This window comes from Uloborus diversus, chromosome 9 (genome assembly GCF_026930045.1).
Source record: "Uloborus diversus isolate 005 chromosome 9, Udiv.v.3.1, whole genome shotgun sequence".
In the NCBI taxonomy this organism is placed as follows: Eukaryota; Metazoa; Arthropoda; class Arachnida; order Araneae; family Uloboridae; genus Uloborus; species Uloborus diversus.
Window position 1 is genome coordinate 109,198,797 of NC_072739.1, and position 22,598 is coordinate 109,221,394.

Below are 22,598 nucleotides of genomic sequence, written 5' to 3' on the forward strand. Positions count from 1 at the left end.
ATAGTATTCTGCTCTTTAAACGTTTTTAAGTACTAAATCTCTTTATGTCCTTCCAAGGAGATACATTTTGTTACCTCTTATTTATAAGCGAAATTACTTCTCTCCTGTGCAACATAAATAGTTTCGAAAACTCAAACTTTGTTGTAACTCATTTTTTGAAAAAAAATTCTTTATACTTGAGGAACTATACTGAGTTACAATTTTTCAGTTTTTATTCTTTTCAAAATTGCCTGAAATTCAATATTCGATAACAAATGTCTTCATAATCTTCATTCATTGCATATTTTTTTAACATTTCAGTGTTTCTTAAATTTTAACTTCGTCAAAAATTCTTTTAAATTATACTTATCATTATTTTGAAAGTTTAAGATCTAAACTTAGCCATAGACACTTTGATACGATAAACTAATTTTCCTAAGAATTCTTAAGATGTGATTAATCTTTTCGTTAACCATATTTTATCCCTTTTATAACAGTTTCATATTTCAAAAATTGTAGCAATGCTGCAGTTTTTTTCCCCCTTTCTTTTTGCCTGTGTATTTCTTTTGTTTATTTATTTATTTTTAAACTTCTCTAGATCAGAAACATAAACAGAAAGCTAACATTATTTTATATCACTTAAAAAAAAGTTTAAAGAATTACTTTTTAAATTTAAAGTTAAGGAAGATATATTTTTACTAATCTCAACTAAAAACTATTTTTGAAACATAGACATGAAAATGAAAGCTAATTTCTTATTTTTAAACTTTGAGATTTTGGATCAAAAGTTCTTATATTTTGAAGAAAAAATACAAAACATATTTCAAATTGATTCTAAATGCATCCATACTGTTTGGAATAGTAGTATCTGTTCTAATTTGGGGGGAGGGGGGTTCAGTCAGTCAATGGCTGTAGTAAGAAAGGAAGCCTCCGGTGATCATTGATAAAATGCTAGGAAATCGCCATCGGTTAAACGAGGCTCCGGTTAAAAGAGATTCGCATAGTCAAGGTTCTACTGCACTTTCATTTATTAAAAAATAGTTGTTATTTAAAATTAATATAGTATAGACATTCACTTCCAACACTGTTTTCACTTTCAAAAAAATACCTCATACTCATTCGCATTCCCTGATCATAAGTAACAGATTGTCTCTCAAAATAAATACAGTTTAAAACTCATGGTAATGTTTAAACACAAACTACACTCCGAACCTATATTTCTGCCGCCATGTTTACTCAAAATTTTAATCATTATTTTGATGTAATGGGCAGGGCTGCGGCAAAACTAATGGAGAAGCTAGCTATTTTATCTCTCCTACACAACAACAATCATTATTCAAACGATGCGACCTTTTTTCGGGAAAGCCTTCTCTGTTTAGGCAAATTATGTTGTAATAGTCCTTAACAATTCATACTCGAGGCGCTATGTAAGGGAAGTAAATAAAAATCTAAATGTTAATGCGTATTTTGACCTATACGAAATTCTATGATGCACTTCCTGGGCGCATTAAGAACGGACAGTTAGGTAAATGTTTCTTTGTAGTATGTCGTGGTCAACTCCAATTAAAACTGTACTTTTTTTATATCCGAGACCTTGATCTGTATTGTTTTACGTGAAAGAAATATTAAGTCAGTTTTATATGGGTTTATGTAATCAACAATTTCGTTTTGGGTGGCTCAAAAGCTTTCAACACTGTAAAATAGTCATCTCTTTTAATCGTAACGTTGTTTTTTTTTTATTTTCTTTCTCTTCCAGCACACCTCATACCAAAGTTTCAGAAATAATTCAAGCACGATGTTAATATGTCTAGACAAGAAAAATAAAGGTCAAAAATAATTTAACAACAAACTAATTTCCTTTTACATAAAAAAGATAGTTGATATGAAATCGACTTCAAAACAAAAGTTTAGCAATTCTTACCGTACGGATGTTTGTTTATTTATTTATTTGTTACTTTTATTTATTTGTAGTTTAACTTCATGCATATATTTTCCCTAAATGAAACCGTTTGGATGTTTCTATTCTTGTTAATGGAATGTGGTCAATTTTTCAATATTTTCGTTTTACTATGTATGTTTTTTAAAAGTTACGGGTGGGAAATCAGTAAATTCAAGTCAATTGTGAAGACTTATAGTGATATGCTGTTACTAAAGGAGTTTATATCTATGTAATTTATTGTTTGATAAAGTTAGTTACTATGAAACGAAATATTAGTTGTTCTTGCGATAACTTTTAAATAAGGGATTCTCTAAAATAAATTTCCGCTAGTGAAATTTTTAACAAATTTTGAAAAGATATTTTTTTTAGTCACAGGAAGTCATAGAAAAATTCTCTTGCTATTTTTCAGTATAATTTAACCAAAAAATATGAAATTAAAAAAATAAATAGATAAACGAGGGACAGAAAAATACAGACTTTGAAACGGAAAAAAATCTAACTAAAATTAACAAAATTCAAATTGCGTTAAAAAGTTAAAAATAAATTCATTTTGAACAACACCAATACCACTCTTGGACAGAATTTTTCAAGTCGGGGTGAAAGTTGTACATAAAATCATACGAAACACTGAATTAATTTCAAATGTAAATTTAAATAGGCCTAGAGTAGGCCAGCAATTTCTTCTTCAGTTAAATAATATTCCTTTACACTACATTGCTGACAACATGTTAGTGTAACCAGGAGCTTGCACAGGGGAGAAAAAGGGACACCTGTTGGCCCAGGCCCAAGCCAGCAGAGGGCCCGAGATTTTCAAAAAGAGATGTGAAATCTATCTAGGAAGTAAGGGCAAACAATACGGAGGGGGGAGCCGTAAAAATCATTTGTGATGGGCTCTAAAATTTCTGAGCTTGCCGCTGTGTGTAACTACAATTATATTTCATTCATAATTTTCAAAAATTTTGATTAAAATCTGTATTTATAGTAAGGAGTTATTTTATATTTTACTTTTAAACAAAATTCACAGCGTGACTGACAGTTTGATTTAAATTTTTTGTTGTATTTTTATTATTTTTAAAAATTGTCAGATTGAGCAATATATCAGTTTTGTTGTGTACAGTGTATTTTAAACTACAAATAAAACCATAAGTCTTACATTATACAATACCAAACAAGTGCGCACTTGTGAGGATTTTTTCCTTTTTTTTAAACACTAGTAGCTAAAAAAATGCATAAAACTTCAGAAAGCTTTGAAAAACATTTAAAGAAAACCTCGCGATTTTCGACTTTTCCTTATTGAAAATATATTTATAAGGTATAAGTTTTTTGAAAATGAAATTTAAATCCTACAGTATTACCTTGTTCCTGCATTAATACAACACATAAACAACCTCAAAAATTATCCGATGATTTAGCTGAAATTCTGTGACAAAATAAAAAGTTTAAAGTTATGATTCTAATTAATTATGAGGCACATTAATTAATCAATTAATGTGTCCATTAATGAAACGTACAAATAATATTGACTTTCAAGATTTCTGAATGCCAAAAACACTTCATTTTTGACTCTTTCAAACTTAAATCAAACATAAAGAAAATATTTCGGTAGAAAATAAGTAAAATTTGAATTTATGATAATCTAAAGTTTACAAACTTTAGACAACAAACAACTTAGTTTACAAACAAAGACTCAAAATATGAAGTTGAAGTTCTTAAATATGCAACGGAATCCAGTTTATGCGCTCGGGTTATTGTAGAACATTTAAGGCTATTATGTAGGTACGTAATATTTAGTTGACTATTCATTAATTCTGTATGAATGGTTTCTGTTCACTGGACGTTATTGGAAACGCTAACATAAAATTCCACAAGAAGCTATTCATGCAGACGATGTTTACCCCGCGTATTGCTCGGCTTGATGTCATTGAATGTATTATAAAAGAATCATATTTTGCAATTTCCACATGGACCGCATATTTTACGTTTACATCTCCACACGCATAAAGAGCAACGACTTCATAAAGCAAAATAAGAACATGCTTTCTTTTATCTATTTCCTTATTGCAGATAAACATACTTGCTTACACAATGCCAATCTCAACATATATAGTCAGTATATTCACTGTATCCTGCTTTTTGACAAAAACACGAGTTAAAATTGGAATTAAAAATTTACGATTTCGGAAAAAATAAATAAATATATGAATGGTAAAAGTATTTCAGTAACAATTTCAGCCACCGGCCAATTAGTGTCCTTGATGGTATAAATGTCAACATCAGCGCACGCGGACACAATGTTAGAATCCGAAACCTCATTAACTTGGAAGTTTGTCTTTTTGATAGGGCTAAGCAACTTTTACGAGTTTTTCTGTTGTTACTGGGTCTTAACTGGTTTACTTGTCAAATAAAAAACTATTTCATCCTGAGGCCTTTACGATGAGCCTTTTTTACAACCCATGACAGGTATTTAGAGCTCATTAAAAACGACGGTATGTTTTTTTTTTCATTGTTGGTGATCTCTTGTGTGAAGAAGCAGATTCGAAGTTGGTGGCAAGGGATTTTTTTTTTTTTTTTTTTTTTTTTTTTTGTCTTGGTATTATTTTGCACATCGTTCCGCTTGCCAAATGGACATTATTTGTAAGAAAGAATGCGAATCTAATACCCCAAAAAGGTCACTGCTTTCAAGTTTAATATTATATGTTTCCTATCAAAAAGATTAATTTTCTTTGCAGGCTTTGTGGCCATTAATGTAAAAGGCAAATTTATGAAAATATTTACGAAAGGAAATTCCTTTCTCTTAACAAACCACATATTTTTTGGGGCTTCTTCTGAACTGCAGCAGAAAGGAACATGTCCAGTCATCAAAGAGTAGGTTTTATTACCTTCATAAGAAGCCTGGAATGTTTCTCAGTAATTAAATAGCTGAAGATTAACATACAGCTGCTTGTTGAGTGCTTAATCGCAAAGTCTTTAACCTTCTGAATTAAATGAAATAATTTCATAAAAAACTGTGATTTCAAAAAAAAAAAGAAAAATTAATTAATTACTATTAAAATTAATTAAATAACTAAAAAGTACAGAAAGAGGGACTCCTATGAAAAATTTCAATTTTTCAGAAATATATATGACACATTTTTTCATAATCTTAAACGATACGCAGTCGCTGGCTTATTTTTGCTGCTTCTGTTCATTAGCATACAAATAAATGTCGACGGAGAGTTTTAAGCAATGTTGCGGAGTCGGAGTCAAAGTCAGACTGATTTTGGGCCAAGCCGGAGCCGGGAGTTGAAGGTTAAAAGTTCCTAGAGTCGGAGTCGGTTTCGGTCATTTTCCCTCGAAGTCCGCAACTCTGGCAGTGCTTGCGGAGTCGGAGTTAGAGTCGGGGTTGGACTAATTTTGAGGTAAAGCAGTCGGAGGTTCAAAAAGAGTCGGAGTATGAGTCGCTTATTTTCCCTCCGATTCCGCAGCCCTGATTGTAAGAGCGTCCATTAATTCTGTAATGTTTCGTTTTGCGGTTATTATAATTGTAAAGAAAACGAAAAAGTCAAGTTTTTGATGGAGGGGGGAGGGGGATATTTATTTGATTCAAATAAAACTATTTTCCCGCACTCACAATGATAAAGAATGGAACACAGATAAAATACCTTTCGAAATTAATTTGCTTAAGATATATACATATTTTATGCACAGTTAATTTTTCCCCTACCTCTCAGCTATGTATCTCTCGCGTGTAAGGTGGGCCTTTATTTCTACTTAAATCTGGACAGTTGCCAATTTTAGGCATCTGCACGTGTATAACAAAAAAAATCGAGTTATTTTCTTGAAAGAAATAACTCTTGACAGAAATGAACACCAGGGCCTGATTACTGAACAGGCCAACTAGGCTGTGGCCTAGCACCCCAGCCTTTTAGGGGCCTCAAAACGGCTAAAATTGCTTCAGCCAATAGTTAAAATTGTAAGGTTTAACAGCAGAGGGGCCCCTAAAATGCATTTGGCCTAGGGAGTTCTGATATCTTAATTGGACCCTGATGAACACTTAGAAGAGAAGAAATGTTGTTTTTGATGAAAAATTATGCTTGGGTATATTCGATACTGATTTTTAATAAGAATGAAAAATTCTTGGAAGACTTTCATACAATTTATTATATTTTTAAAACCAACATTGCTTTAAGAACAGTGATTTGGAATTGCTTTTGCGCTAGACCACAAATTAGTCAGTCATTTGCAAAAATCCTTTCCATGCCTGCATTAGACCCGGGCAAACATAAAATATGTTAAACAATTGTGCATGATTAATTTATTGGTATGAATATGGTTAATAGGGTGGTTCAAAAATCCATGTAAAAAAAGTTCCTCCTAGATAACGGTATACCCCTCAATATTTTTAGACCTGTGGATGGTATTATACTGGAAGAATTTTAGCTTCTTATTTCAACTGAAAGAGGGTGCTCAACCTCCCCCCCCCCTACCTAAGTTCATTAGTATGGAGAGGTGGGTTAAAAAAAAAATACATTGAACTGAAAAAACAATGCTACATACCATAATATACACTATAAGCATATACATTGCAATAAAATAATTATTTACAAAAAAATTTGTGTCATTTTCTGTGCTACGGTTAATGTTAAATTAAATTTTCGTAAGAAGCTAAAACTTTCACACCATAATACTATTAGTAAGTCTTTAAAAAAAAGGGGGGGGGGGGGGGGTTGTCTTGGACTTTAGCTGAAAAAAAAAATTCTTTGAACCACCCTAATGGTCACCTTAACCATGCATATCATATTCCTAGATACATCCATATTTTTTTAATGATTTTGAAGTATCTTTTCAAAGAATTTTTAGTAAAAAATATAAAAATTTAAAATCATTTGAATTTTGAAATCTTGAATTCAAATTATGCTTTTCGAAATCATGAATTGCGATACAATCCTATTCGATGGGTTTCTTGATTTTACGGAATGGAAAGGGTCAAGAAATTTGCACAAGTCATATTATGACTGATGGTTTTTTCTGTTGGGTAATACGAAGCATATCCATAAAAAAAAAGAAATAGTGATAAGGGCGTGGCAGTAAAGTTTAAGATTTTATCACCAATATCCACCAGTACACTTATGATAAAGATTATTTACAGAGTATAACGTTATGTATTTTCATTTCTTATCAATATTAAATGATGGGAATTAGTAGTCTGGAAATTTTGAAATTTTTGGAAGTTTTGCTGTTTCAGTTTATCTATATATGTGTTTTTTCCTTTAAAGAAACGTAACTTTACACAGAAAACCCTTTTTTTAAAAAAAATATAAAGTTTGTTTGAGTTAAGCACTGAAAAGAATCTGAATAAAATCAAACAGCATACGATTTGTAACTATGCCAATACAAATTTGTCTCTCTAAATAAATATTAAAAACAATCGTCGTCATGGCAAATCTGTAAAATGAGAGCAACATCAACTTTGTTCAGGTGAGGGGGATGAGCAATTCGTGATTGCTCACTAAAAAAAGAACAAAATTAGTTGTTTTGCTGCTCCATGGTGAAAATAGAGAGTCCTCCGTAACGCCAAAAGCTGCCACCCACACCTTGTTTAGAAGAAAAACTTTTTGAGCAATCACGATTGTTTATTGTTCTCACTTGACCTGTTTTGATGTGCTATCATTTTATTTTCCCGCCAGCACCCTCTGCAGCATCACCGTCGATCGACTCCTCACGATGCTGCTCCTATAGCGAAAGCCGTCTCCAGATTGCATCCATATGCTACACACACGCGCATACATACACAACTACACACACTCAAACATATACACACACAACTACCCACACACTCATGCCTGCACACAGACACAAACATATATGCCTACACACATACACATTACCCACCACAAACAAGCACTCAAGCACTCATACACACAACTACTCACACACTCATACCTGCACACAAACATGCCTGCCTACACACAAATACACATATCCCCCCACACACATACACACACATGCCTACATACACACACACACTCGTGATTGCGAAAAATATAATTTGAATTCAAGAGGTCAAAATTCAAATTACTATTTTTTTTTTTTTTACTTCTCTCATTTGAAAAGAATTTAAATTGATTTTTGTGATGAACGTTGTTTTTTCCTGCTTATACTAAAGATTCCTGAGGCTTCAGTTTGAGTTTGAAGTGAACGACCCTATAGCCATCACACAACTTGTACGGAAATTAAAAAGTATTTTCTCGCAAAATTCTCTGTTTATAAGAAAAGAAGTGCCCGAAGTTGAAGAAGCCAAAAAGGTTTTCTACGTGGATAAACATGATTGTTTAGGTTTGTGATAGTTCAATGGTCTAGCATGTCAGTTCATTAAGCTAAAATGTTAAAATCATCAAAATAAAAAGAATCAGGTAATTTAATGTTTCCGGTAAAACGAATCGCTCAAAAACTTTGTTTTTGAAAATGAAGTTGACTTCTTAGAAAGATTTAATCAATGTTCTGTAAACGATATGTAAGGTGAAACTAAACAATAGTCGAAAACGTTGAGCCTTTTAAATTAATTTTTGCACTTCGCTTTTCATTTAGAAAAAAAAAACCAGCTTTTTCAATCGTCTTTCCGACGGTTTCTGCGGTCCTTCAACCTCTTTAAACATTCTAGTATTTTCCATCAGAAACTTTTTAGTTCATAGAACTTGTGCATTAAAAAACCCGTTATCGGCCATGGGACTCATGAATCCCTTAAGTTTAAATATTATTTGATAAATTATCGCATGCAAATAGTTTACAATTTTTCCATGCTATTACGGCATTAGAATCTCAATGTTGACTAAAAAATTATTAAATATATAAATAAATTAAAATACGAAACAACAACGCCAAGTAGCATCAATTACAGATTACTGCAAGACACGTATTTCGGCGTTACAAGGAACGCATTCCTTTGCAATGCAAAAGAAATGAGCTTATGGATGAAAAGACATCCGACAAAAGCCAAGAGCCAGATAAGCAGGCAGCTTCTGATTCTTGACTTTGGTCGAAAATTCAATACATTTTTTTTTTTTAATTGTAAATGAGTGTGCGATGACTGTTTCTCAGACAGAAGTAATGCGACTTGGAATCCGATGCAGTAATTATTTAGTAGCGTCAGTGTGGTCGCTCTGTACAGTTGAATGAAAGCTAGTCTTATTGTTTATACCACATGTTCCCATGAGTATGGAAGGGGGTCATGACGCAAATTGCGCCATTGAAAGGATTAAATGGCGTTTTAGTTACTTTTTTGGGGGGAGGGGTCATCGTAGTATTTGAGGAGTTGCACCAATGCTCTTAGGAGGGGGCGATGAGCCCTCCTGCTAAACTATGTTGTTTCGGGCCTGCACTAAGCCATGGCGATCTTTAAAAGGTGGTGCTTGTTTCCGAAAGTTCTGGATATTTTTTGAAAAAGGGTTGAATGTTCAGCAAAAAAGTCAAAATTGAAATGTTTAGTCAAATTGAAAATTTAAAAATCTGTTTCTCTCACTATATATCTGGTAACTAATCAACAACACCTCCCCCTCAATTTATTGGACGTTTTTTAACGTAAGGTAATTTATGGCTCCCAATTACATTTTGGCGAATTCCTCAATGATACTGAAATAATTATGTGAACCCATGGAAAGTTGTACGCCTCCCCCCCCCCGGCATAAATCTAGGGGAGTCACTAGGGGAGGGGGCGAGGGGCCGGTTCGCTCCTGGTGTCACCTGTCCACTGAATGTTCAATTGTTCACATTGCTTCTCATAAAATCTAACAAAAGTTTGAATTTGCAGAAAATTCGTGTACATACAAAATATATTTGAACTTTGTACTGAATTTTTAAAATCCTTTTTTTTTTAATCTTAGGACCCTCATCGCTGCATAAATAATATTATAAAGCAAATGATAGTATGTATTTCAAAATTTTACTAACCTATATGCAATTTCTGTTCAAAATACAATTTCATTCAGACACAAATGTGTAAATATATATTTTTTTGAATACTTTTATATAATGGGGTTTTGAGAAGTTGAATTAATCAAGACCAAGGTACTGCAAGGCACTGCAGAAAAGATTTTTGTACTAATTCCCTAAACCAATAAATGTTTTAACTGTAACAACATACTTTTAAAAACAAAGAATTTTGACATGTTTTTAATGTTACATCAAAAAGATTTATCATTTTTACTTCCTTTTACAAAAAGAAGGAAGTATTGTATTCGCGAAAAAATTTTCGCTCAAAAATCGACCTTAGTTTCCATTTTACTCACCCCCGAATGAATGTTGAGTTTTTTTTTTTTTTTCGACTCGACCACAAGTAAATAAGTACCTAAGAACATATAGATACGCGAAATATCCATTTTGACGATTCCCGAGTTAATTACAACGAGTTTTCTCGTGTCGTCTGTATGTACGTATGTATGTCGCATGACTCAAGAACGGTATGTCCTAGAAAGTTGAAATTTGGTACGTAGACTCCTAGTGGAGTCTAGTTGGGCACCTCCCTTTTTCGTTGCATTCGGGTGTTTCTAAAAGGGTCTTTTGCCCCTTTTTGGGGGGAAATCATTGTTAATTTCGATGTAAACTCAAGTGGTGTTATAATTTGGCTGACACTTGGCAATATATCGCCCGTATTTTGGTTGCCAAGTTTTGTCGCCAACTTGGAGATTTTTTTTTAAATCTGGTTTCAATTTGGCCACTGTTGCTGATATTTAGAGAGTAAACTATTAAATCACATTAAAAATGCCAATAATGGGGAAATGACATTAAATTGGAGTAAAAGGAAGTCATATGGTGCACACATCAGCTCGTTAAGATTTGTTTTTAGCTAAGTAGTTTTAAGGAAAAGTATTTGTCTTTCACTTTAAAGTGCAAAAAAGTTTCTAATATAATCTTTCTATTGCTCTTCATTTTCAATTTAAATTCCTCATTTTGTGCAATGGTCTAAGGAGAAATATATGGACGAGTAAAACTGAAAACCAATTTCTTTTTCAGGTATTATTTGTAGCCAAGCAAATGGAAGCTAAAAGCGTGAACCCATTGTTTAAAAGTAAGTAAAAAGAGGAAAGTACTTGACTCTTTCTTTGTTAATTTTTTAAAAGAGCTTTGTAATTTGGGATTAATTTTAGTAGGAGCTCACGAAAACTGAGCTCCTGCACCTATTTTCAATTTGATCTTAATTTTCCGTGTCAGACGAAATTCAGACTATTTAAGCTTAGAAATGAGTTTCAAAAACTATTGGGCTCCTTTACTGTCCAACCACGGATTGTATGGAATTTTCAAACATCCAGATGAGACGAATCTATCTGAATGAGAGGGAAAAGTAAAAATTTGATGCGCGTATTCCGCTCATTTGAATGAGAATCTGCTTCTGCAAAAGCTGGCATCGATAAAAATAATAGATTTGTCCATTTCCGGCTATAAAACGGATTTCTGTTTTCCATACAATCCGTGGTCAGACAGTACTTCTTTGATTAGAAATTAAGCTCTGTATATAACCCACTGGAATTCAGGGACGGATACAAGGAAAGGGCCATGAAGAGTCATGACCCCCCCCCCCCCCAAGCCTAAACCATCGACGATATTATCCATCCATGCACATTCTAAAGCATATTTTGCAATTAAATTATTGCATTTAAGATGAATGAAAGTCGAATATCATGCAAATATGTATATTATTACGGATTTTACTCAAACACTTCTTTACTAATAATAAAGCTGAAAGTCTCTCTGTCTGTCAGGATCTCTGTGACGCGCATAGCGCCTAGACCGATCGGCCGATTTTCATGAAATTTGGCACAGAATTAGTTTGTAGCATAGGAGTGTGCACCTCGAAGCGATTTTTCGAAAATTCGATTTTGTTCTTTTTCTATTCCAATTTTAAGAACATTTTCTCGAGCAAAATTATCATAAGATGGACGAGTAAATTGTAAATTATCATAACGTGAACCCGTAACATGAACTAGCCAATTGGCGAGAAATTCATCATACATTATTTGTAAATACACAGGCGAACCAAAAGACCTTTTAATATTCTACTACAGGCAAAGCCGTGCGGGTGCCATAAGTTATGAATAAAATGTATTTCGGTAATTAATTATCTTTTTAATGCATTAATGACTTTTTAAGTAAATATTCGAAATAATACTTTCTTTCATTGCTTATGAAATTATATGCCTTATAAGGAGCTTTATTCCTTGCTGATTTTGTGCATTCTTTTAACACCCGAACAGTTCCAGAAACTTCTCGTACTCAAAGCTCAATATTCGTTAGTATGACCGACCCCCTCCCCCCTCCTTCATCTTAAAATGGTAGTCTGTATCCGTCTCTGCTGTAATTAGTTTTATGTTTTATTATTAGATTAATTTTAATCAGGTTTTAAAAAGTTTATTTATTTTCTTTGTGCTGTTACTAAGTGTAATAAATGTTTCGGTTAATAATACTAATATTTGGGTCTTCAAAAACCTTTTACCGCATCTGGAAAAAATGACTCTTAGCTACAGAGAAGTTACAGACCCCTGGTCGTCTCTAATATTATTTGAAGGAATTTGTATACAAATGACTTTGAAGTTGATAACTGAGAATTCTTTTTCTTTTGAATTATAGACTTGCTTCCTGCAGATCTAAAACTAGGAGATCCTTGCCGCTCGTCTTTTGAATGCCTGCATCACTTGCACCACAGTCACTGTGATTGGAACTCGCGGACTTGCACATGTCAACCTTATCATTTCCAGCTAAACGACACTTTCTGCCTTCCTGGTAAATATCTAAAATTACCTAAAATTTGCATTACTTACTCTAGCCTATAGACTGCAGCAATTTAGGGTAACTTTGATCCACATTTTATCTCTTTTTAACCTTCTAGTGGGCGTGGTCCCTACACAAACAGGAAAAGTCGCGCGTATTTCTCAGATACACTATCGTAAAATATATTTCTTCAAGAGGTTGAATATAAAAAGAACGTTGTAATTAGCCAAGATTTAAAAAGTACAATTTATTTTTTAAAATTCCAGCCTTAAAACAAAGCAACAATCTTCCCTAAAACGCAAAAACATAAAACCACTTATCTACTAACTAATACTCCACTTAAAACTAAACACACTTTTTATCATGCAAATTTCAAAGCAAATAAAATAGATAGATTAGGCAATATTTTCACTTGAGTATTTGCATTTGGAATATAACAAAAACACAAAAAAACAAATGCAAAAAAAAAAAAAAAAAAAAAAAAAAAAAAAAAAAAAAAAAAAAACAAATAACAAATTTAATTTTTGTTTCCAAGTGAACAAATTGAAATTTGTTCTGAAAATTACGGTATATATAGAAATAACAACATATTTTACACTAAAACTTGCATTGAAACATTATTTTTTATTTTTTGCAGTAAGTTTACTTCCGAAAAAAAAAGTGAAAATGTTTCATTTTTTTCCCCATGGGGGCAAAGTAAAAAATAAAGTATTTTTCTAGTGAAATATTTTCTATTCGATCATTAGATATTTTTGACCAGATAAAGGACTAAATGTAAGAATGATTGAATAAATTAAAAGGGAATGAAAGAATAAACGAAAAAAATAAATAAATAAATGAGCGAATATAATAGTGAATAAATAAAAAAATACGTGATTGAATGAATTAATAAGGGAATTATTAATTCATTCAATCAAATTTGTTCTGAAAATTACGGTATATATAGAAATAACAACATATTTTACACTAAAACTTGCATTGAAACATTATTTTTTATTTTTGGCAGTAAGTTTACTTCCGAAAAAAAAATGAAAATGTTTCATTTTTCCCCCTTGGGGGCAAAGTAAAAAATAAAGTATTTTTCTAGTGAAATATTTTCTATTCGATCATTAGATATTTTTGACCAAATAAAGGACTAAATGTAAGAATGATTGAATAAATTAAAAGGGAATGAAAGAATAAACGAAATAAATAAATAAATAAATGAGCGAATAAAATAGTGAATAAATAAAAAAAATAAGTGATTGAATGAATTAATAAGGGAATTATTAAATGAAGAAATGTAAACGAACTAATTCATAAATTAATACATAAGTGATTTGATAAAAGATGAAATAAGTAAATGAAATGAACTATTTCACTTTGTCCCACCCACTTTGCTCCACATGGACTTGCCTAATTGTAAAAAGCATTTACAATACAAAAAAAACTTAATATTAAACAAATAAATACTGCACTGAATATTAGTAGGTCTCAATTAATGCTTCAAATGTTTATAATAAGAACTTCATTTAATGATACAAAAAATAATATTCGACTAACAACAAAATATTACAATATGAGTATCAATTTTTGAAAATTTCTTGTATTATCATATTCCTTGATTTTCAGAGGTAATATTTTCTTGACTGAAATAGACTACGTATTTAACGTGTTAACTACGTAGTTACTACATATTTAAAATATTACTAGACAGGTGGCAGTAAAAGCAGAGTGAATATTTCATCATTCCACTTTGGGCCGTTATTTCACTTTCTCCCACATTCCCCTACATTTTTTATGAACTTATTTTCGTTTTTAAATTGGAAATGGAGGAAATGAAAGCACTGACACTTGAAAGTTAAAAAACAAATATAAAAATTTGAATTTTCGAAAGCTTAGAAATGAGTGATGAAATACGTATACTTAAAGTTTAACCGGCGTGTGAGGAGGATGCTCCTGAATTTTAGTCTTTCTTTTTTCACTTGTGGTTCCTTCTTTAAACTAGAGCATCGATTTCGAATGCGTTTTCAATTTCGATATTCGTTGGCTTTTTAGTATTAACTAGAAAAGCGCCCATCAAGGTATGACGGGTGAAAATTGCTTCTACATTTGAACAAAGCAATTACCTGTTTGGTAATATTTTAATAGTTGAAATTTTATCGCCAACTCAAGTGGATTAACTTTAAACTCCAGTAGGTAGCGTTCATTGTTGACCATTGTTTCGTTTCTTCATTCCCCTTGTCACAATAAAGCCTTTCCCTGCATGTTAAACATTACCAAAACATATTATCAAATTATCATGCCGTGGCGCGAGTTTCATTGTTGGTGACGTCAACGTTACTCGATCAGCCATTTTGGCTATATATGCTTGAAAATCGCTCTTTATGGTATGAGGAGCGAAAATTGTTTCTACATTTGAGCGAAGCAACACTGAATTTTCGGTGGTTAAATAATGAAATAACAAACAATGAAATAATGCCGTCACGCATGCTATGGCGCAAGTTTCATTGTTGGTGACGTCAGCGTTACACAATCAGTGATTTTGGCTATCTTTACTAATAATAAAGCAGAAAGTCTCTCTGTCCGGAGGATGTCTGGATGTCTGGATGTCTGTAGGATGTCTGTGACGCGCATAGCGCCTAAACCGTTCGGCCGATTTTCATGAAATTTGGCACAATGTTAGTATGTAGCATGGGGGTGTGCACCTCGAAGCGATTTTTCGAAAATTCGATGTGGTTCTTTTTCTATTCCAATTTTAAGAAAAAAAACTATCATAAATTACGAAATTATCATAACGTGGAACCGTAACATGGGCACAAGCCAATTGGCGAGATACGAAATTATCACAACGTGGAACTGTAACGTCGGTACAAGCCAATTGGCGAGAAAATTCACCATACATTATTTGTAAATATACAAGCGAACCAAAAGACCTTTAATTTTTCTATTACGGGCGAAGCCGTGCGGGTACCACTAGTAATTAATAAAATCATTTTATTTAATTCGATTACAATTATTATCTTCCTTCAATATTTCCCGTGTAATATTTAAAAAAAAAAGATCAATGACTGAATGTGCATCAGAAATGGTCGAAACTTAAATTTAGAATGCCCGTAAAAGTTTTGCGGGCATGACAATTCATGTTTAAATTTTTAATCTTTATCTTTACTAATAATAAAGCTGAAAGTCTCTCTGTCCGGAGGATGTCTGGATGTCTGTAGGATGTCTGTGACGCGCATAGCGCCTAGACCGTTCGGCCGATTTTTATGAAATTTGGCACAAAGTTAGTTTGTAGCATGGGGGTGTGCACCTCGAAGCGATTTTTCGAAAATTCGATGTGGTTCCTTTTCTATTTCAATTTTAAGAAAAAACTATCATAAATTACGAAATTATCATAACATGGAACCGTAACATGGGCACAAGCCAATTGGCGAGATACGAAATTATCATAACGTGGAACTGTAACGTCGGTACAAGCCAATTGGCGAGAAAATTCACCATACATTATTTGTAAATATACAGGCGAACCAAAAGACCTTTAATTTTTCTATTACGGGCGAAGCCGTGCGGGTGCCACTAGTTATGTATATGTGGATAAGGATATTTTAATTTTGAAATGCTCAACGCCCCCTTGAGAAAACAAATCTTCCCTTTAGGGGGCCGATCTTCCTCAGGTAGGGAACCACTGGAGTAGAACAAGTTAAGCGGCTCCATCTTTGGCAATCTATCACGCATTTGGCAATATTTTTTTATTTTGAAAAAAGTGTTGACGGGGTAATGCGTAAGTACCGAATAAAATAATTGAAGAAGCCTCTGGAACTCCCCGGAGGAGTCTTCTAACAAATTCCTAGTTTGAAAAACTCGACACTAACTTCTTTTAAATGGTACTTTTATATATTATTATATTTTGAAAATTTTAGTATAGTAAAAAAATTTAACATTTCTTTCATTTGAAGTAATATTGTCTATGAATTTTGCAGCAAGCCTTTTGGGTTACAATTGCGCGGTTGATCAGCAATGCCAGATTAAAGTGAAAAACAGCGAATGTTCATCTGGAAAAGTCTGCAAATGCAAGGACGACTTCATGCCTCTCAGGAAGGATAAATGCTTACCACGTGAGTATGTTTGTCTATTTTTAGGCCATTCCATTTCGTGTGTATTTTCTTTATCTTTACTAATAATGAAGCTGAAAGTTTCTCTGTCTGGATCTCTGTGACGCGCATAGCGCCTAGACCGTTTGGCCGATTTTCATGAAGTTTGGCACAAAATTAGTTCGTAGCATGAGAGTGAGCATCTCGAAGCGATCTCTCGAAAATTCGATTTTGTTCTTTTTCTGTTATTTTTATTTCTACCACCATTGGTGGATTCGATTCCTCTGCACGGAGAGAATTACCATAACATGAACGAGTAAATTACCATAACCTGGACGAGTAAATTACCATAACCTGGACGAGTAAATTACCATAACCTGGACGAGTAAATTACCATAACATGGGCGAGCAAATTAATATAGCATTTTGGCGAGAAATTCATCACCTATTATTAGTAAATATACAGGCGAACCAAATGACCTTTTAATTTTCTACTACGGGCAAAGCCGTGCGGGTACCGCTAGTATTTTATATATACAAAAAAAAACATGCTAGAAATTTTACTTTTGATGGAAAGAGTAAGGATTTGCAATAAGAATTCGGTAGAACATTAAGCTTATCATTTTTAAATAAAATAATTGATGAATACGCAATAAAATGCCCGTGACAGAACGAGTCTCATATGGTTCCCGTTCCGTCCCGGGCATTTCTCTCATTGCATATCGTTCAATTATTTTCTTCAAATTGACCAACTTTTGATCTTCTACATAGTTCTTGTAACAAATCTTTACTATTCCTATCAAAAATAAAATTACTAACTTGTATTATTTGTATTTATGAAACACAATCTTGTGGTAAAACTACTCAAAATGTCCCTATCCATCACATGGAATGGCCCTTTTATAATTCTGTCCTGGACAGGTAAAGAACGGTGTCTACAAATGTTTCGCTTTTCGCCACCTGCTTTGCTCCAACTTTATTGTACAAATTTTTTTTTTCTTTTGGTTTCCTCCAAAATAATAATAATAATAATTTTAAGTTCCAGCATTTTACTAGTGTTTGTTGTAAATCAAAAACACTTTTCTTCATTTATCTTAAAAACTCTTTTTTGTAGATACTACCATTTACCTGCCCACGGCAGAATGTCCAGGGGAAGCGAGTTTAAATTCACTATCGATGGAGTTTAAGGCGCTAGAAAGCATTTTGGGCATGGACATTGATTCTTGTCATGAAAATTAATTCATTAAACGACGAAGAATAAAGCATAAATTTATTGTTGTGTAAGTCTTAGGCTGGTTTCACGCAACATGGAAATGCGTTATACTGGATTCGCATCCTTGCGGCAGAGGCAAAAAGTTAGTCATAGAACTTTCTGCATTTTTGGTTCCTCACAATTAAAGTAACACGCTCTATTGTTTGTTTACTCATTAGCATTTCTTGTTCTATCATTAAACTTCATTTTCAGCTAGAGAACTGTGATTTGTTCATTGCCCTACGATGCCATTTAGAACAGGTCAATCCTCCTTGTTAATTTGATACTCAATACTCTTAGCATAGTCCATTACAAGAGATCTATTTCCTTGCTGTCGCAATGGCGGCGATCCACCATTTTTGCAGTGATTCTTGCCGAAAAGCTTGTTGCTGCGTCAAATAAACAGAGACGATTTTCTATTTGACTGTCCATAAATGTTGCCACACTTTTAGTTAACAAATTTGACCACCCCCCTTCACACTCCACCTTACCCTCTCCCCTCGTCACATGTCACGCTGTGTTTCATAAACATATTGTCATACAGAATGTGATGTCACTTCCTGCTGTCTCTTCTATCCCCCTTGTAACAAAGTGTCACAATTTCACAGACCTCGTCAAAGCGTTGACATCATTTGTAGACGACCCCTATTGCATTTATTTCACAGAAATTTGTTACATTTCACACCGCCCTGGAATGCAGTTACTGGAAAGTCAGCCTCTATGTACGTAACTTGCGACAAATATCTTTGGTAATAGTATGACTATAAGCGAAAAGGTAGAGCGTGGATTAGAAACGTTACAGGAATGCAATTTTCAGTGATGAAATGAATGGCAGCCAATGAGTAAGCGATATACAAACTGAGGGCGTGTAAACAAATGAACTGGAACAAATGATCACTGAGGGCGGAACCGCGGTGGAAGAAAATACATTTTAGTTGAAAGCATCCGAACTAGAAGAGTAAAATACACATTATTTTATTGGGGCCGGGAGTCAATCCCAACCACCATTAGCATCTGTAATATTTTGCCTTTCTGTCTTTTACATTTTTAGTGATGTTCCTCATTACAGTTTTCTAATTTTTAGTGAATGAACTTTATAGCGTTATTCGCTACGCTATATATTAAAAAAATCTTACGTGGACGCCACATAACTTTCCTGTACACCAATCAAGTTATACAATTTTGAATGATTTTTTGTAATTTAATAAATTTGTTAAATAATTTTTACTAACTAAAACAAAACTCTAACAATACCCAATACATTTTTTAGAAAAAATAACAGCATCAAAAAATGTTTCGCGATTACAAAATTTCTTTAGCTCCGTTAGTAAGGAAAAGGTAACGTAAATCGGTATCGCCAAATGGTGAAATGGTCACTTGAAAAATTAGAGATGGTTTGACTGACACCTTGGAAACTTATCTCGGTAAAATTATTATTTAAGAAGGAATAGTTTCACTTTCAAATAGTTATTGCTCTACACGTTTTAATTAAAATACATTACATTTGACCCATAGAGATGATTTTTTTTTAAATAAATGAGCCCAAATATCGTTATTGTTAAAAAAAATTTCTTTAGTACATATCAGTTTTGGCAATTTTCAATAACAGTATTGTACTGAAAAATGTGAAGTAAGTAAAATACTCCAACAAATTTAATCTTTCGTTTAAAATATTAGTTCACAAAATTAAATAAAAAAATTCTGGGTGGGAAAAGGGATCTAGATCAGTTAGAAGACCAAACGTCAGACTGAGTATTCTTGTATTCTTTACCCAATAAGCAAGAACAATGTGCTTAATCAGTTACATTTTACAAGAAAACTTTATGTGATAGCAAGTTTGACATTTCTTGGCTTCAGAAACATCAATCTAGTTATCTCATCCACCAGCAATTAAGAAAAAATGCTACTGCCGTTTACAAAATCATAAAAGGAAATATTATCAACCATTTTCTCCTCATGTCTTAGACTCAAATAGAGAGTAAATGCACTATAGATTTGGCAGACGATTGTAACTGCAGTTTTAATACAATTCCTCCTCTCCATTCATCATTGCGACATGAACTGTAAAGTGACATGTTAAAATACCGCAATGTCTAGAACTAATCTGCCATCCACTTATCTTTTTGTTCATATTCACACCGCGAAGAGACTTTTTTAAACCCTTCTCCACGAATTCCTCGGACAGATAAAGTTAGTGACAGTCAGTCACTTCGGACAAAATATGCCGCACTCAGGACATGCATTTTGAAAGAAGTTTCGGGTGTTAACTCGATCCCTTGACATATGATCATTGGTTTACAGATTTTCTTTTGTATACTTGCACTAGTTGCACGCCTGTGTGTTTTTATATTTTGATGTTATCAACTCACGTTTTAGTTGTAAGCCATTTGTCTAGCTTTCGATCAAGCAAAATTCCTACCTTCTTTTTATTCGTTTCTTTCCCTTTTTTTAATCAGATGGAGGAAAAGGATTGTATTTCTAAAACTCAAATTGCATCAATGTGTGAATCTTCAGTCACTCTTTGAACAAGTTTTATTTTATTTTTATTATTTCATTTTATTTATTTATTTATTTATTTGAACACGAGAACTTGCCAATTTTTTTAGAGCACTTAGAAGCGCTTTTTTTTTTTTTTTTGGAACAACTTTCAAAACACTTTTCAGAACCCTGACTTAGTTCGGCTAATTTTTGAACGCATTTGGGAACGTATTTGAGAACATTTTGGAACACTGACACATTTTGTGTCTTTTAGAACACTTTGTAGCACATTTCAGGGCAATTTTTATAGCACCAATGGAACACTCTTTTGACTTTACCAGTAGTTTTTGTTGTTAATTTTACAACTGAAAACGGGTCTGTGATCGTACGACCACACCTGCAACACATATAAATGAATATAAGAAAACATTTTATAACTTTGATAATTCACGTTATGATACATAATGGTTTTTTCTGTTCGAATATATAAAAATTAAAAGAAAAAAATTTAAATTGTGGGGAAAAAGTGCAAATATATATGCGTAAAAATGTGTCATTTTCAAATGTATTGAGAAAGCTACACTTTTCTGTTGTGTAACTACACATAAGCACAGATTAAATATTAATGTACGGTGCAGTTACAATAAAAATTGTCACAAAGTCATCCCGAAAGGTGGATTAGGGTACACATTATAGCAGGGTGGACACAATCGCCCCTCTATTGAGGGACACTCCACCGGTAATTTTTCGATTTTGAAGTTCAAAAACGCAAATTTTTGACGAGTTTTAGTGATGTTAGGGTAAGGGAGGTTGAGGGATCTCCTCTGGAAAATTTTCGGAATCGAAGTAAAAAACCTTTGTGATAAATATTTTAAACCAGTAGTAGGTAAGTAATAAAAACCGACACTTGAAAATTTTCTGGACTCGCCCTTGCATTATGGTCCTTAAAGACTAAGATATAATTATGTAGGTCAAGATTTTGTTGTTTCTAGTTACTGCTTTAGTTGCTTCAAAGAGCTTTTTCCCCTTAATTTTAATTGATGGAAGATATATACTTTCACTGCACGAGTTAGTTTAAGTAAATGGATTTAACTTAATAAGTATGAAAGGTTTTAGTAAATAATCGATAGTTATAAATTTTAACTACTTTCTGGTATCAAATTTTCATGTCTGTAAACATGCAGATCGCTGCTTATATTTTCTTCATTAAAAGGGTTCAAAAGAGGTCTACTAGGATAGTAAAGAGATTGTAAGACTTAGATTATGATATCAGACATAAAAGGCTACGTAAAGTCTCGAGCAAAAAAGAGTCAAATGGGAAATGATTCAGTTGTTTAAATTTATCAAAATGAAGGATGTTAATGGGCTCAGTATTTGCATGGAAAGCGAGAAAAAAAGTCATTGTTTTAAGCAATTCAAATATCAGGCTAATCTAGAAATTACAAAATATCTACTTCAGCAGAGTTGCAGGAACGTGGAACAGCTTACCGAAAGAGGGTGTAATGAGTAAGGGGGTAGATAGCTTTAAGAAGGCCATTGATCTTCACTCGGGAACACTAAATTGACTAGGAACAGCCTAGCTAGGCTCAAAGCTTGTTGCTGGTCGTCAGTTTTGTTTTTGCATAAATGAATAATCATGCTTTTTCAAATAACATGGATATTTTCCTTTTCAGCTGCACCCATCGGTGACTATTGCTTAAATGATAGACAGTGCCAGATGGCAATTAAATTTGCCAAGTGTGTATACATCATCCCTAAAATCTATGGAAAATGTGCATGCCCGTTGGGCTTCTTCCAAACGGCCGACGGCCAGTGTTATCCACGTAAGTAAATTCTTTTATATGATGCCCAATGTGTGATCAAAATATTCATGGGGATTCTCAGTGGCGGGTTTACAAGTTTGGTTGCCCGTTGCTGTACATTTTAGGGTTTCTTTTGGCTATCATGTAAAACATTTATTAAGAGCGTTTTTGTAACTATAATCCCCCATGGGGGCTCTTTGCAATAGCCTTATTCACGATACAGTATATCCGCCACTGGGTGTTCCATTTGGAAAACAAATTAAAAAGGAATACATTTTCACGAGTTCCTTTCTTTCAATTTGGGAATGCATGTCTTAGCTGTATAATAAATCGCC

General features: G+C 33.2%; 1 protein-coding gene across 1 annotated transcript in view; it reads left to right on the forward strand.

The window, feature by feature from the left end:
- Positions 1-8,980: 8,980 nt before the first annotated feature.
- The window catches only part of LOC129230435 (prolow-density lipoprotein receptor-related protein 1-like), a 37,386-nt gene continuing 23,768 nt past the window's right edge, over positions 8,981-22,598 (forward strand). Inside the window, exons 1-4 of the mRNA XM_054864833.1 lie at positions 8,981-9,026; positions 12,518-12,670; positions 16,621-16,755; positions 22,135-22,284. Coding sequence (XP_054720808.1) covers positions 8,981-9,026; positions 12,518-12,670; positions 16,621-16,755; positions 22,135-22,284 — 484 coding nt within the window. The remainder of the gene's footprint in view (positions 9,027-12,517; positions 12,671-16,620; positions 16,756-22,134; positions 22,285-22,598) is intronic.